At 48.3% G+C, this 14,807-nt stretch overlaps 1 protein-coding gene across 1 annotated transcript; it reads left to right on the top strand.

The window, feature by feature from the left end:
- The first annotated feature begins 743 nt into the window (after positions 1 to 743).
- LOC128831520 (C-type lectin domain family 4 member E-like) lies at positions 744 to 13,406 on the top strand. The gene is made up of 5 exons (XM_054018035.1): positions 744 to 999; positions 1,595 to 1,699; positions 6,925 to 7,076; positions 7,273 to 7,406; positions 13,247 to 13,406. The coding sequence occupies exons 1-5, from the start codon at positions 744 to 746 to the stop codon at positions 13,404 to 13,406; spliced, it is 807 nt and encodes a 268-aa protein (XP_053874010.1).
- The last annotated feature ends 1,401 nt before the right edge of the window (positions 13,407 to 14,807 follow it).

Genomic DNA, 14,807 nt, shown 5'->3' with positions numbered 1-14,807 from the left:
CGTTCTGTGGCATTCAGAGGAGCGAGGTTCCTTCTCTATATATCTTTGTGAGGCTCATGCTTGGCTCATTTTAGTTTCACTTCATGTTCCTCTCTCAATATTTTTCCCATGCGATAAGAAGGCAGCAAACCCTCAGCTTCCTTTGTGCCCACTCAGTGGGTTCCTCAAACTCCGGTGCTGCTTGCCAGTGCCAGCAGAGAATTTATATGCTTCTTGTTTGTGTCTGGCCACCTCCAAATACACCTAATTCCTCAGCTCAGCGTCTCCGTGCTCGTGACTACATGTGAAACCCAAAGTCACTGACAGGGAGAGCGAGGTCTAGGAGCGACCATGAGCCCAGCAGGGGAGACCAGCCCTGGAACTGCAGGTGACAAGGGGGAATTTATCTCTGCTCTGCTGGGGGAATGGATGGTGGTAATGACGGCTGGAAAAACGAATGGCCAAGGACTGATGGATAAGTCAGATCAATAAAAGGGCCTTACAGAAATGGGTGATCCCAGGAGAGAGAGGATGAGATAGAGGGGCAGAGAGGGAAAGGAAGGAGAGAGACAAGAACTAGGGGTGAGCTGGGAAGGAAATTGGCAGGGGAGAGAGGAGAGAAAAGCCAAGCAAAGAAAGGGAACAAGAATGAAATTTGGGGAAAGGAAGAAATGGAAGAGAGAAGCAGTGAAGGAACAGAGAGTGAGGAGAGAGTTGAGGAGGGAGGAGAGAGAGGTAGAAGAAAAGGAAAGACAAAAGAGTAAATGGGGAGAAGACATGGTTCCTGTGAGCACACAGAAGAGAGAAAAACCTATGCAGTGCCTCCAGGCACTGTGCTAGAAACAGACCTGCTGGGCCTCCTGGGCCCTCCTACTCCTTTGGGTCTGGTCTGTGTGATGGCTGCCTGGTGTATTTCAGCCCCTGCAGAGAAGAGAGGAGGCTGCCCCTGTCTGAGCCCCTGGGTCGTTGCTGTGATCTCCATCCTGGTCCTCAGCACCTGTTTCATCTCCAGCATCCTCGGTGGGTTCTGGCTGCTGCTTATTCAGCTGGATTGGAAAGAACACCAGATAAGATGCAATAAGCAGGGATTGTATGGCTCTGTGGGGGATTGGTTGCCCCTGTGGGGGGTATTATGAAAGGATCTGTCCTGCTTTTTCCCTCAGCCCTAACTTACAAAAATAAAGAGGTTCCCAGTGAAATGAGTGGCTGGTACATTCAGAACCAGTAAAGGGAAATGCACATTCACACGGCATATTGACGACTGGTGGAACTCACTGCTGCAGGGGTCATTGAGTCAGATACAATAACTGGGTTTAAAGAGGGGCTGGATACATTTATGAGGAGCAGTTACATTGGTGCTGCTGCTAGCATGGATAGAGGTACTAGCCGTCCTGTTTCAGGGCATGATCTGGTCACTGCAGAGGTCAGATAGAATCCTCCTTTCCTCCAGTCTGGGATCATACTGCACAATGAGACACAAGATGTGAGGATGAGCCTTCCTGTGAGGCACTTGGCAACAGACAGACCAAGAGTCTGTTCTCACCCTGCAGATCTGGTCCCCCTCTCCCACTGGCTAGTGCTGTAATTCTGGTTTTCACCCTCTCTGTGTCTGTAGTTACCTGGCGTTGGGACACTAGGACACGGCATGAAGAGCAAGATAAACTGTCTTGGCTGCGCAGGTATCCGAAGGAAAAAACTTGTGTTTCAGAGGCAGGGAAAGGTCAGTATGAACAAAAGTCAGCAGAAATGACTCCCCACCACATGCAATTCCCTTTTTTTCTGGGACCTGGAATCCGATTCAAACTCCTGTGTAGCCTGAAGAGATCCTTACCTTGGGTGGAGCTGGTAACCAAGTGAGATCACACAAACTTATCTTGTGGATAAGGGAGAAGCTGTGGATGTGGTATACCTAGACTTTACTAACGCGTTTGATACGGTCTCGCATGATATTCTTATCGATAAACTAGGCAAATACAATTTAGATGGGGCTACTCTAAGGTGGGTCCATAACTGGCTGGGTAACCGTACTCAGAGAGTTGTTGTTAATGGTTCCCAATCCTGCTGGAAAGGCATAACAAATGGGGTTCTGCAGGGGTCTGTTTTGGGACCGGCTCTGTTCAATATCTTCATTAACGACTTAGCTATTGGCATAGAAAGTACGCTTATTAAGTTTGAGGATGATACCAAACTGGGAGGGATTACAACTGCTTTGGAGGACAGGGTCATAATTCAAAATGGTCTGGACAAATTGGAGAAATGGTCTGAGTTAAACAGGATGAAGTTTAACTTGGGGTAGGTCTACACTTACCTCCGGGTCCGGCGGTAAGCAATCAATCTTCTGGGATCGATTTATCGTGTCTTGTCTAGACGCGATAAATTGATCCCAGATAGATCCCGGAAGTGCTCGCCATCGACGCCGGTACTCCAGCTCGGCGAGAGGCATATGCGGCATTGACGGGGGAGCCTGCCTGCCGCGTCTGGACCCGCGGTAAGTTCGAACTAAGGTACTTCGAATTCAGCTACGTTATTAACGTAGCTGAATTTGCGTACCTGAGTTCAAAATGGGGGGTTAGTGTCGACCAGGCCAAAGACAAATGCAAAGTGCTCCACTTAGGAAGAAAAAATCAGTTTCACACATACAGAATGGGAAGAGACTATCTAGGAAGGAGTACGGCAGAAAGGGATCTAGGGGTTATAGTGGACCACAAGCTAAATATGAGTCAACAGTGTGATGCTGTTGCAAAAAAAGCAAACATGATTCTGGGATGTATTAACAGGTGTGTTGTGAGCAAGACACGAGAAGTCATTCTTCCGCTCTACTCTGCTCTGGTTAGGCCTCAGCTGAAGTATTATGTCCAGTTCTGGGCACCGCATTTGAAGAAAGATGTGGAGAAATTGGAGAGGGTCCAGAGAAGAGCAACAAGAATGATTAAAGGTCTTGAGAACATGACCTGTGAAGGAAGGCTGAAAGAATTGGGTTTGTTTAGTTTGGAAAAGAGAAGACTGAGGGGGGACATGATAGCAGTTTTCAGGTATCTAAAAGGGTGTCATAAGAAGGAGGGAGAAAACTTGTTCACCTTAGCCTCTAAGGATAGAACAAGAAGCAATGGGCTTAACTGCAGCAAGGGAGGTCTAGGTTGGACATTAGGAAAAAGTTCCTAACTGTCAGGGTGGTTAAACACTAGAATAAATTGCCTAGGGAGGTTGTGGAAACTCCATCTCTGGAGATATTTAAGAGTAGGTTAGATAAATGTCTATCAGGGATGGTCTAGACAGTATTTGGTCTTGCCATGCGGGCAGGGGACTGGACTCAATGACCTCTCGAGGTCCCTTCCAGTCCTAGAATCTATGGATCTATGAATCTATAAACCAGCCAGTTGAGCCCTGAGTTACGTGGATGGGTAAATAGGCAGTAGCACAGCGAGAGCTGGAGGGAATGATGCTGGAGGCTCAGTAGGGGGTGCTGTTTTTGCTGAGATGATAATGAAGGTCTATTTGGGGAGAATTTTCCATCTGGGAAAATCAAAATTAATGGTTCTGATTTGGGAATGGCTAAATATTTAGTTTCAATTGAAAATGTTAAAATGAAATGTTTGGTATTTTGGAGTCAAAAATTTTCAGAACGTTTTGTTCCTTAAAGTTTCAATATTTCAATTTTCATCCCGATTGAGGATGAATACAAATGTCAAAATATTGTTTTTCCCTTGAGACAGAAATTCTCTTTTTTGGTCCACTGTAAAGAATAACTTTTAACAAATGTCTCCTTTTTGTAATTTACACAGCCTTAACTCAAACTTAAATACAAGGAGAGCTGTGTGAATTACTGAGTTTTTGGTTTACTAGGCACATCAAAAAAGTTGAAAAAAAATCATATTGGGTCAAAAAAACTATTTGATTGACCTGAAATGAAACATTTCATTTTTTGAGTTTTTTAAAGATTTCTTAAAAGAAAACTGATGCAAAATTTAAAACAAGAATTTAATTTGACACAAATTCTTAAAATGTTTCCTTTGACCTAAATCTGCATTTTTTGGTGAACGGAAGTTGTATTCAAAAACTTTCACCCAGCTCTACATACAAGAGGGAGACAGAAGTTAAAGATGTTTTCTTTTTTCTCTAAGAAATCCCAAAAGACAATCATATCTTAAAAGGAGTTATACTTTAAACATATATCTCCATAAAAATAAACAGGTTGAAATCATGGCCCTATTGAAGTCAATATGAATTTTGCCACTGACTTTAATGGAACCAGGATTTCACGCTAAGTGTTTAAATATTTTATTTTCTAATAAAGTCTGTGACTGCAATCTGATGTGCTCTAATGCCCACACTATGAGATAAAGTGGGTCACTAAACTTTAACAAGTATCAAAGGGGTAGCCGTGTTAGTCTGGATCTGTAAAAACAGACAAAGAGTCCTGTGGCACCTTATAGAGTAACAGATGTATTGGAGCATAAGCTTTCGTGGGTGAATACCCACTTCGTCAGACGCAAACTTTAACAGTGACCTTATACATTCATTTATCAACAGAGCAGTCCAGCTGACTGTCAGACAGTGGACTAGATCTGCCCCTTTATTCGCAGCCCATTATACCTTACTTCAGAAATAGTCCCATTCACTTCAGTCAGCCTCAACATGAAGCTAGGTACTACTACTTCTGCTTAGCTCTTGTATAGTGCTTTTTTTATCCGTAGGTTTCAAAGCTCTTTGTGAAGGTGGGCAGTATCATTGTCCTCAAATTGCAAATGGGGAAACTGAGGCAGGGGTTTTACCCAAGGTCACCCAGAAGGCCAGTGGCAGAACTGGGAACAGAACCTAGAACTCCAGTCCAGGGTTCTTTCTACTAGACGACTCAATGTGAGTAATAGTGGCCGAATAAGACCTTGTGAAGAAGGCAAGAGGTTGCAATAGGGATCATGTCCTCATTGGAGGTAGAGGTACTGATTGTCCATTCACAGTTTTGCTTGTCAATTAATTAAAAGTTGATCTCTTAATAAGTCAAACACAATTTCTCGGGCTCGATAGAGGGGTAATGATGAAATTCTAGGGCCTGTGACATACAGGAGGCAGGAGGTCAGACTAGATGATCTAATGGCCTTAAATTCTATGAATCTATGGAACATATGTGTTTTTCTTGTGTGTATGTCGGAGTTAAAGCTTAAATGACAGTTTTTGAAGCTGTTGGTGTGACCAATGTGTTGTGGAAGGAGGACAGTAATAGGTAAAAGTTGTAAAGTTTTCTCTTGGTGTCAGTAGAGAAACAGAAGTGTGGTTGTGACCTGAACTGTTTGTATTCTAGATTTTCAGTCTTTGAGGAGAATGTTCTTGAAGTAGAACAGAGCAAGGATAATTAACATTAAAGAAAGATTTTTCTGTGTGAATTTTCCTAGTTTTAAAATAAACTGTTTAAACTGGACATGAAAAATAAAAAAGCAAATAATGCAGAACTTTGCAAAGAACAATTCCAATGTAGTGAAGAACACAGTGACTGCAGTGAATGTTCTTACATGGAGAAATGCCAAGTTCAATTAAATGAAGCCACTGCACCTTGGCAAATGTGCTATCACACATAAAAGACGTAGTATAGGATGGCCTCATTGATTAATTGGGCACTTTCAAATTGGTAATGCTGAAGTCGGTGTTGACATTAGAATCAGCAGGGGCCCCATTATTCTCCATTAAAACAAATCTCTGATGTATCCTTAACTATGGCTTTGTGACCACTCCACCATAATATGACAAATTAGAAGCAGTCGGAAGAGAGGGCAAGGGTAGAACACTGACTGAAAGGAATGAGTTTTGAGGAGTGATTTGAGGCAGGAATACGTGGAGGTCAAGGAGGATATTCCAGGTTTCAAGGACACAGCGAGAAACGGTGCAGAGCTATTTGTGGAAGAAGACCAGGAGAATGATGAGATAAGCTGAAGTGGCTGAATGTAGGAGTAGAAAGTAACTATAGATGAGATGGAGATAGGGGCAGAGTTGTGGAGGCCCCTGAAGATGAGGGTGAGGGGTTTGAATCTGACCCAGAAGAAGAACAAAGCCAGTGAGGAGACTCAAGTGGGAAAGGATAGGGAGATGAAATGGCAGCAATATTATATATGAGGGACACAGTATGAAACCTGGGGAGGCCAGAGAGGGGTAGGTGCAGCAGTCAAGATTACAGAGAGATGGCCAAGGCATGAGCTGAGGATTTGGCAGTAACAATGGAAAGAGAAAAGGACTGGCAGTGTTGAGCAGCAGGATGGATTTGTGGATAAAGGAGGGAGAGACAGAGGAGTTAAATAAACACAAAGATTACAAGTCTAAGTGGGGGATACTGACATTATTATTTATGATATAGAAGGGAGCAGAAGAGGGTTTCTCTGGAGTAGCTCATAAGTCGAATGGAGAGAGGTGGGAATGAATGGCTGGTAAGGGTGAGAGACAACATCATAGCAGAGACAAGACATGAAGCCATTGAAGTGGATGAGGTCATCTAGGGGTGGGGTATGGAGTGAGAAGAGGAGAAGAGTGAGGAACACTGAAGGAAAAGGACAGAGGGGGAGAAGGTGAAGGAGGACACACTAAGGGAGAGGCTGCCAGAGCAACCACAGAAGCAGGAAGGGAAACAGTCCAGCACTGAACTAGTTAGTGTGTGTTAATGGCCTACAAGTGCCTCCAGAGGGCAAGCAACAATGAGGAAAAGAACTGACCAGGAGGGGTTTAGGGGGAAGAATTAGGTATAAAAAAGACCAAGTAGGAGAAAAAATAATTGGTCTGCAGGTTGTGAATCATTTCCTCACCATGAAGGCCTCTGTTAGTCTCCATTGCTCAAGATATGTGTGAAATGAAGATGGACTGGATGGAACTACCCTGTACTGGACCTGAGGACTGAACTGGGTGTCACCTAACAAGTCCTTTCCATTTTTATTTTCTGTGTTTCATTCTTCTCTCCCCTCACAGGGCAAGTCCGGACGTGCTGCCCCAGGGGCTGGGAGCTCTTTCAGGCCAGCTGCTACTACTTCTCTAATGACATCATGACCTGGGATGACAGTGAGAGGAACTGCACAGGGATGGGCTCCCACCTGGTGGTGATCAACATAGGAACTGAGCAGGTAACTTGCTGGGAGTCAGGCTCCTCTGGGCACTCAGAGTGCAGCCCTGGAGAGGATGTTTGGGCTCTTTGTTCATTCAATGCTGGGCTTCCTCATCCATCACATCCAGCACCCCCACACCCTCACAGGGACCCCGATCTCCTACTGTCTACCCAGGGACTGCACCTGATGGAGATATGATTTTATTTTTATCCAGGATTTCATCTTCACTCGGGTAAATGGAACAGTTACAGGCAGCGAAGGAAGGAATTACTGTATTGGTCTGACTGATAAGGAGAAGAAAGGACAGTGGCACTGGGTGGATGAGACTCCATATAACGATACTGCAGCGTGAGTATTTCCTGGGATGGAGACTAGTTACCACCCTCCACTTAGGGTATGTCTACACTACGAAATTAGTTCGAATTTATAGAAGCCGGTTTTATTGAAATCGGTTGTATACAGCCGATTGTGTATGTCCACACAATAAAATGCTCTAGGTGCTCTAGTCGGCAGACCGCGTCCACAGTACGAGGCTAGCGTCGACTTCCGGAGCATTGCACTATGGGTAGCTATCCCACAGCTATCCCACAGTTCCCGCAGTCTCCGCCGCCCCTTGGAATTCTGGGTTGAGATCCCAATGCCCGGATGATGCAAAACAGTGTCGCGGGCGGTTCTGGGTACATGTCGTCAGGCCCCTCCCTCCCCCGTCACAGCAACGGCAGACAATAGATTCGCGCCTTTTTATCTGGGTTAGTTACCTGGGTTACCTGTGCAGACAACATGGAGCCCGCTCAGCACAGCTGAGCTCACCGTCACCATATATCCTCTTGGTGCCGGCAGACGTGGGACTGCATTGCTACACAGCAGCAGCTGCTAACTGCCTTTTGGCGGTAGACGGTGCAGTAGACTGGTAGCCTTCATCGGCGATCTGGGTGCTGGCAGCCGTGGGGCTTGCCTTTTGGCAGTAAATGGTGTATTATGACTGTTAGCCGGCCTATTACAAGTCGGGTCATCGCACATTAGCAGAGTCTTCCCTGAGCAGCAGCTCGTGCAATAGGCCTGAAGACCATCGTCATACACCACCCCGTATTTGCTGCCAAGCACCCAGAAAGATGCCGAGGGCTATCAGTCACGCTGCACCGTCGTCTTAAGATGTAAAAAATAGATTTTCTCTGTATTCATTTGCTTCCCCCTCCCTCCGTCAAATCAACGGCCTGCTAAACCCAGGGTTTTCAGTTTAATCTTTGGGGGGGACCAGTCTGTGACAGTTGTTTGTGTCTCTCCCTGATGCACAGCCACCGTTCTTTATTTTAATTCCCTGTGCCTGTACGCCATGTCGTCACTCGGCCCCCCTCCCTCCTTCCCCTAGGCCGTCAGATACTACGTTTGCGCCACAGCTCGAGCCGCGAAGCGGTTCACGCCTTTTCTTTGAATTCTGGGTTGAGATCCCAATGCCCGGATGATGCAAAACAGTGTCGCGGGCGGTTCTGGGTACATGTCGTCAGGCCCCTCCCTCCCCCGTCACAGCAACGGCAGACAATAGATTCGCGCCTTTTTACCTGGGTTACCTGGGTTACCTGTGCAGACAACATGGAGCCCGCTCAGCACAGCTGAGCTCACCGTCACCATATGTCCTCTGGGTGCCGGCAGACGTGGGACTGCATTGCTACACAGCAGCAGCTGCTAACTGCCTTTTGGCAGTAGACGGTGTAGCATGAGTGATAGCCGTGGGGCTGGCAGCCGTAGGGCTGCATTGCACCAGCCCCTTCCAGGCGATGGTATATTATGACTGGTACCCGTCGTCGTCGTACTGGAGTGGCTGTCAATCATGGCCACCTGGGCAGACATGCTACTGTCTCGATGATGACGGTTACCAGTCATAATGTACTATTTTCTGCCAATTGCCCAATATTGTCTGCTAAGCACCCAGAAGAGGCCGAGGGCGATGCTGGGTGCTGGCGGACGTGGGGCTGGCAGACATGGGGCTGCATTGCTACACAGCAGCAGCCCCTTGCCTTTTGGCAGATGATGGTATATTATGATTGGTACCCATCATCATCATACTGGTATGGCTGTCACTCATGCTGCAGCGTCGGCTGCCACCTTAAGATGTAAAAAATAGATTTATTCTGTGTTCATTTGCTTCCCCTTCCTCCGTGAAATCAACGGCCTGCTAAGCCCAGGGTTTCCAGTTTAATCTTTGGGGGGACCATTCTGTGTGACAGTTGTTTGTGTTTCTCCCTGTTCCTGTACCTGTACGCCATGTCGTCACTTGGCCCTCCCTCCCTCCCTCCCGCCCTCCCGCCCTCCTTCTCCTGGTCCATCAGATACTACTTTCGCGCCTTTTTTCTGACCAGGCGCCATAGCTAGCACTGGGATCATGGAGCCCGCTCAGATCACCGCGGCAATTATGAGCACTATGAACACCACGCGCATTGTCCTGGAGTATATGCAGAGCCAGAACATGCCAAGGCGAAACCCGGACCAGGCGAGGAGGCGATTGCAGCACGGCGACGAGAGTGATGAGGAAATTGACATGGCCATAGACCTCTCACAAGGCACAGGCCCCAGCAATGTGGAAATCATGGTGTCACTGGGGCAGGTTGATACCGTGGAACGCCGATTCTGGGCCCGGGAAACAAGCACAGACTGGTGGGATCGCATCGTGCTGCAGGTATGGGACGATTCCCAGTGGCTGCGAAACTTTCGCATGCGTAAGGCCACTTTCATGGAACTTTGTGACTTGCTTTCCCCTGCCCTGAAGCGCCAGAATACCAAGATGAGAGCAGCCCTCACAGTTGAGAAGCGAGTGGCGATAGCCCTGTGGAAGCTTGCAACGCCAGACAGCTACCGGTCAGTCGGGAATCAATTTGGAGTGGGCAAATCTACGGTGGGGGCTGCTGTGATCCAATTTGCCAGGGCAATGAAAGACCTGGTGATAGCAAGGGTAGTGACTCTGGGCAACGTGCAGTCAATAGTGGATGGTTTTGCTGAAATGGGATTCCCAAACTGTGGCGGGGCCATAGACGGAACCCATATCCCTATCTTGTCACCGGAGCACCAAGCCACCGACTACGTAAACCGCAAGGGGTACTTTTCAATGCTGCTGCAAGCCCTGGTGGATCACAAGGGACGTTTCACCAACATCAACGTGGGATGGCCGGGAAAGGTACATGATGCTCGCGTCTTCAGGAACTCTGCTCTGTTTCGAAAGCTGGAGGAAGGGACTTTCTTCCCGGACCAGAAAGTGACCATTGGGGATGTTGAAATGCCTATCGTGATCCTTGGGGACCCAGCCTACCCCTTAATGCCATGGCTCATGAAGCCGTACACAGGCAGCCTGGACAGGAGTCAGGACCTGTTCAACTACAGGCTGAGCAAGTGCCGAATGGTGGTGGAATGTGCATTTGGACGTTTAAAAGCGCGCTGGCGCAGCTTACTGACTCGCTCAGACCTCAGCGAAAAGAATATCCCTATTGTTATTGCTGCTTGCTGTGCGCTCCACAATATCTGTGAGAGTAAGGGGGAGACCTTTATGGCGGGGTGGGAGGTTGAGGCAACTCGCCTGGCCGCTGATTACGCGCAGCCAGACACCAGGGCGGTTAGAGGAGCACAGCAGGGCGCGGTGCGCATCAGAGAAGCTTTGAAAACGAGTTTTGTGACTGGCCAGGCTACTGTGTGAAACTTCTGTTTGTTTCTCCTTGATGAACCCTCCAACCCCCCCCCCCGACCCGGTTCACTCTACTTCCCTGTAAACCAACCACCCCACCCCACCCTCCCCTCCCCCTTGCAGAGGCAATAAAGTCATTGTTTTTTCACATTCATGCATTCTTTATTAGTTCCTTACAGAGGTAGGGGGATAATTGCCAAGGTAGCCTGGGATGGGTGGGGGAGGAGGGATGGAAAAGGACACACTGCATTTTAAAACTTTAACTCTTATTGAAGCCCAGCCTTCTGATGCTTGGGCGATCATCTGGGGTGGAGTGACTGGGTGGACGGAGGCCCCCCCACCGTGTTCTTGGGCGTCTGGGTGAAGAGGCTATGGAACTTGGGGAGGAGGGCTGTTGGTTACACAGGGGCTGTAGCGGCGGTCTCTGCTCCTGCTGCCTTTCCTGCAACTCAACCATACGCTCGAGCATATCACTTTGATGCTCCAGCAGACGGAGCATTGCCTCTTGCCGTCTGTCTGCAAGCTGACGCCACCTATCGTCTTCAGCCCGCCACCTCTCCTCTCGTTCATGTTGGGCTTTTCTCATCTCCGACATTGACTGCCTCCACGCATTCTGCTGTGCTCTATCAGCCTGGGCGGACATCTGCAGCTCCGTGAACATCTCGTCCCTCGTCTTACGTTTTCTCTTTCTAATGTTCACGAGCCTCTGCGAAGGAGAAACATTTGCAGCTGGTGGAGGAGAAGGGAGAGGTGGTTAAAAAGGACACATTTTAGGGAACAATGGGTACACTCTTTCATTACAAGGTCGCATATTTCGGCTTGCAGGCAGCCATCGTAGGCCACAGTGTTTTGGCTTTTTTAACCTTCTTAACATGCGGGAAAGGTTGCAAACAGCAGCGCATTTCCCATATCAAGGATGAATTGGGTTGTCCATTTAAAATGGGGTTTCAATGTAAAAGGAGGGGGCTGCGGTTTCCCGGTTAACATGCGGCACAAACACAAGTAAACCACCCCCCCACACACACACACACACGATTCTCTGGGATGATCACTTCACCCCTCCCCCCCACCGCGTGGTTAACAGCGGGGAACATTTCTGGTCAGAAGAGCAGGAACGGGCGCCTCTGAATGTCCCCCTTAATAAAATCACCCCATTTCAACCAGGAGAGCTTCCTGGAGATGTCCCTGGAGGATTTCCGCCCCATCCCCATACACGTTAACAGACTTGCTTGCTTTTTTTTTGTAATGTTTACAAATATTTACAAAGTTACACTCACCAGAGGTCTCCTGTGTGCCCTGAGGGTCTTGGGTGAGTTCGGGGGTTACTGGTTCCAGGTCCAGGGTCACAAACATATCCTGGCTGTTGGGGAAACCGGTTTCTCCGCTTCCTTGCTGCTGTGAGCTACCTACAGTACCTCCATCGTCATCTTCCTCGTTCCCCGAACCGTCTTCCCTGTGTGTTTCTCCAGTGAGAGAGTCATAGCACACGGTTGGGGTAGTGGTGGCTGCACCCCCTAGGATCGCATGCAGCTCCGCGTAGTAGCGGCAAGTTTGCGGCTCTGCCCCGGACCTTCCGTTTGCTTCTCTGGCTTTGTGGTAGGCTTGCCTTAGCTCCTTAATTTTCACGCGGCACTGCTGTGTGTCCCTGTTATGGCCTCGGTCCTTCATGGCCTTGGAGATCTTTTCTAATACTTTTCCATTTCTTTTACTGCTACGGAGTTCAGCTATCACTGCTTCATCTCCCCATATGGCGAGCAGATCTCGTACCTCCCGTTCGGTCCATGCTGGAGCTCTTTTGCGATCCTGGGAGGACTCCATGACGGTTACCTGTGCTGATGAGCTCTGCGTGGTCACCTGTGCTCTCCACGCTGGGCAAACAGGAAATGAAATTCAAACCTTCGCGGGTCTTTTCCTGTCTACCTGGTCAGTGCATCTGAGTTGAGAGCGCTGTCCAGAGCGGTCACAATGAAGCACTGTGGGATAGCTCCCGGAGGCCAATAACATCGAATTCCGTCCACACTACCCCAATTCCGACCCGCAAAGGCCGGTTTTATCGCTAATCCCCTCGTCGGAGGTGGTGTAAAGAAACCGGTTTAAAGGGCCCTTTAATTCGAAAGAAAGGGCCTCGTTGTGTGGACGTGTCCAGGCTTAATTCGGTTTAACGCTGCTAAAGTCGACCTAAACCCGTAGTGTAGACCAGGCCCTAGTTCCAGGATTAATACACAATGTAATGTGTGTGTGTGTGTTTGTGTTGGGGGAGAGAGAGAGAGCGAGAAAGAGAGAGAGCGGCTTACCCACAACTGGAACTAACTATTTCTGTTGCAATAGAGAGATGATTTACAAAGGGATAGAAGCTATGAATGAATTTTTGGGAACAGTGTGCTGGAAGAAGAGCAGTGTTTGTGCCTGATTCAAGTGTTGCAATTCTCCTTCTCCCTCATCATCATCAGCTATAACCCTTTCCCCTGCGACATTTATAGTGATGCATCTCTAGCACGTGAGCTTCTCTATTTTACAGGTTCTGGAGACCTGGGGAACCCAATAATGATCCCAGTGAGTACTGTGCTGTCATGCATGTGGAGGGAAAACAAACCAAACATGGAAACAGGAATTGGAATGACATCGCATGTTTCAAACTATATAATCGAATTTGTGAAACTGCAGCACTTATATTTTGAAGAAACCCCATCCTGGATATGAAGCTGGAGAGTCAGCACATCTCTTGCTTGGGTCAGCTCACAGAGAGATCTGGCAGGAGGGTTTGGATCAGCCCTGGGCTATCATGACATTGGGCGTAGGTGGTGGAGGATGATGTGGGACCCAAACTCATTTACTAGATCAATTTTGGAAAAATCTGAAAACTGCTGAAAATATCTAATGTGGAACAAGCCAAAGTGCAGTGAGCTCTGCCTGTGATGTCATTGAAGCTCCCAGGAGACTGGTGGAGGAGGCAGGCTGGGAAAGGCAGGACCAGTGGGTTTGCCCTGAGACATGTTGAAAGGGGGTTTCCTGTTCATATTAACCCTGCCAGTCCTGGTCCAGGTAGCAACTTACCAGGAATAAGGTCCTATCCATGCTGCAAAAATAACTAGGTCTGATCTTCTTTCCCCTTGACTCTGCTACAACTCAGCTCCCCCTTTTAACAGAAATGGGGCTTTGTCTGTGTCCCTGTGCAATGCTAAAACCCTTGAATGGTCCAATGCTTTAACGTCACTCAGGGACAAGGGCTTGTCTACACATGGAATTGGACTGACTGAACTACATAGGTTTACAAACAGTTTAGTTCCATTGGCGCAACCCCCCTGTGTGGAGGCTTTTATCATGGTTTAGGACTGATGCTTTATACCAAGTCAGTGAGAAATCACCTAACCTAAATTACTGTAGGGCTCCTTTATACAGAAATAAGAGTGTTCACAGGGAGGGGGTTGCACCAATTTAACCCAGTCAGCGTTGTAGCAAAGAGGCATAGCCTTCCTCGGAGATTGACAGCAAGGGACGGCCAAACCCCCCGGACCAGAAGCAGAGGGGTGACACAGGAACAGGAAGTATAAAAGGCAGGCCTTGTTACTCAGTTGGTCTGGAGCTGCTGAGGGAGACAGATGCTTCCACCCTGCTGTTGGGTGGAGGAGCAGATATCTGCTGTCCTGAGGACTCTTCTGAGCTGCCAGATGCAGCCAACCTGAGGAGCTGCTGGGATTGCCACTGGCAGTGTATCCTGGGGAGATGGAGATTGACCCTGGGACTAAGGAACACCTGGAGGGGAGGAAGTAACCTGGGAAAAGCTGACTCCAGTCTGGCATGTTGCTGCCTGATCCAAGCTCAGTGTGCTGTGGCTGGATCCCTGTTGACCCAGTAGTGGACACTCTGCCACTGTTGGGGCCTGGTGGAATTGGGTGGGCCTGGGTCCCCCTGCCACCCCACCAAAGGCCAAGAGGCCTGTGTTTGTCTGCTGTGTGCCTGAGCCAGTACATCAGGCAATAGACTGTCTGATGCTCTGGCCCACTGCATGGGTCAGAGAAACCCTCCTGAGGCCCTAGACTATTGGTGCTCCACCAGGCCTGAGCCCCTTGACTGTTTGG

Source organism: Malaclemys terrapin, chromosome 1, assembly GCF_027887155.1.
Source record: "Malaclemys terrapin pileata isolate rMalTer1 chromosome 1, rMalTer1.hap1, whole genome shotgun sequence".
Classification (NCBI taxonomy): domain Eukaryota; kingdom Metazoa; phylum Chordata; order Testudines; family Emydidae; genus Malaclemys; species Malaclemys terrapin.
The sequence above is the reverse complement of the archived record's forward strand: the minus strand, read 5'-3'. Positions and strand labels throughout refer to the sequence as shown.

Excerpts from the sequence above, each read along its gene's own strand:
- LOC128831520 (XM_054018035.1), top strand. The coding sequence starts at position 744 with ATGGGGAGAAGACATGGTTCCTGTGAGCACACAGAAGAGAGAAAAACC. Across the intron at positions 1,700-6,924 it reads TGTTTCAGAGGCAGGGAAAG|GGCAAGTCCGGACGTGCTGC; the intron begins GTCAGTATGAAC and ends CTCCCCTCACAG. Across the intron at positions 7,407-13,246 it reads CCATATAACGATACTGCAGC|GTTCTGGAGACCTGGGGAAC; the intron begins GTGAGTATTTCC and ends TCTATTTTACAG.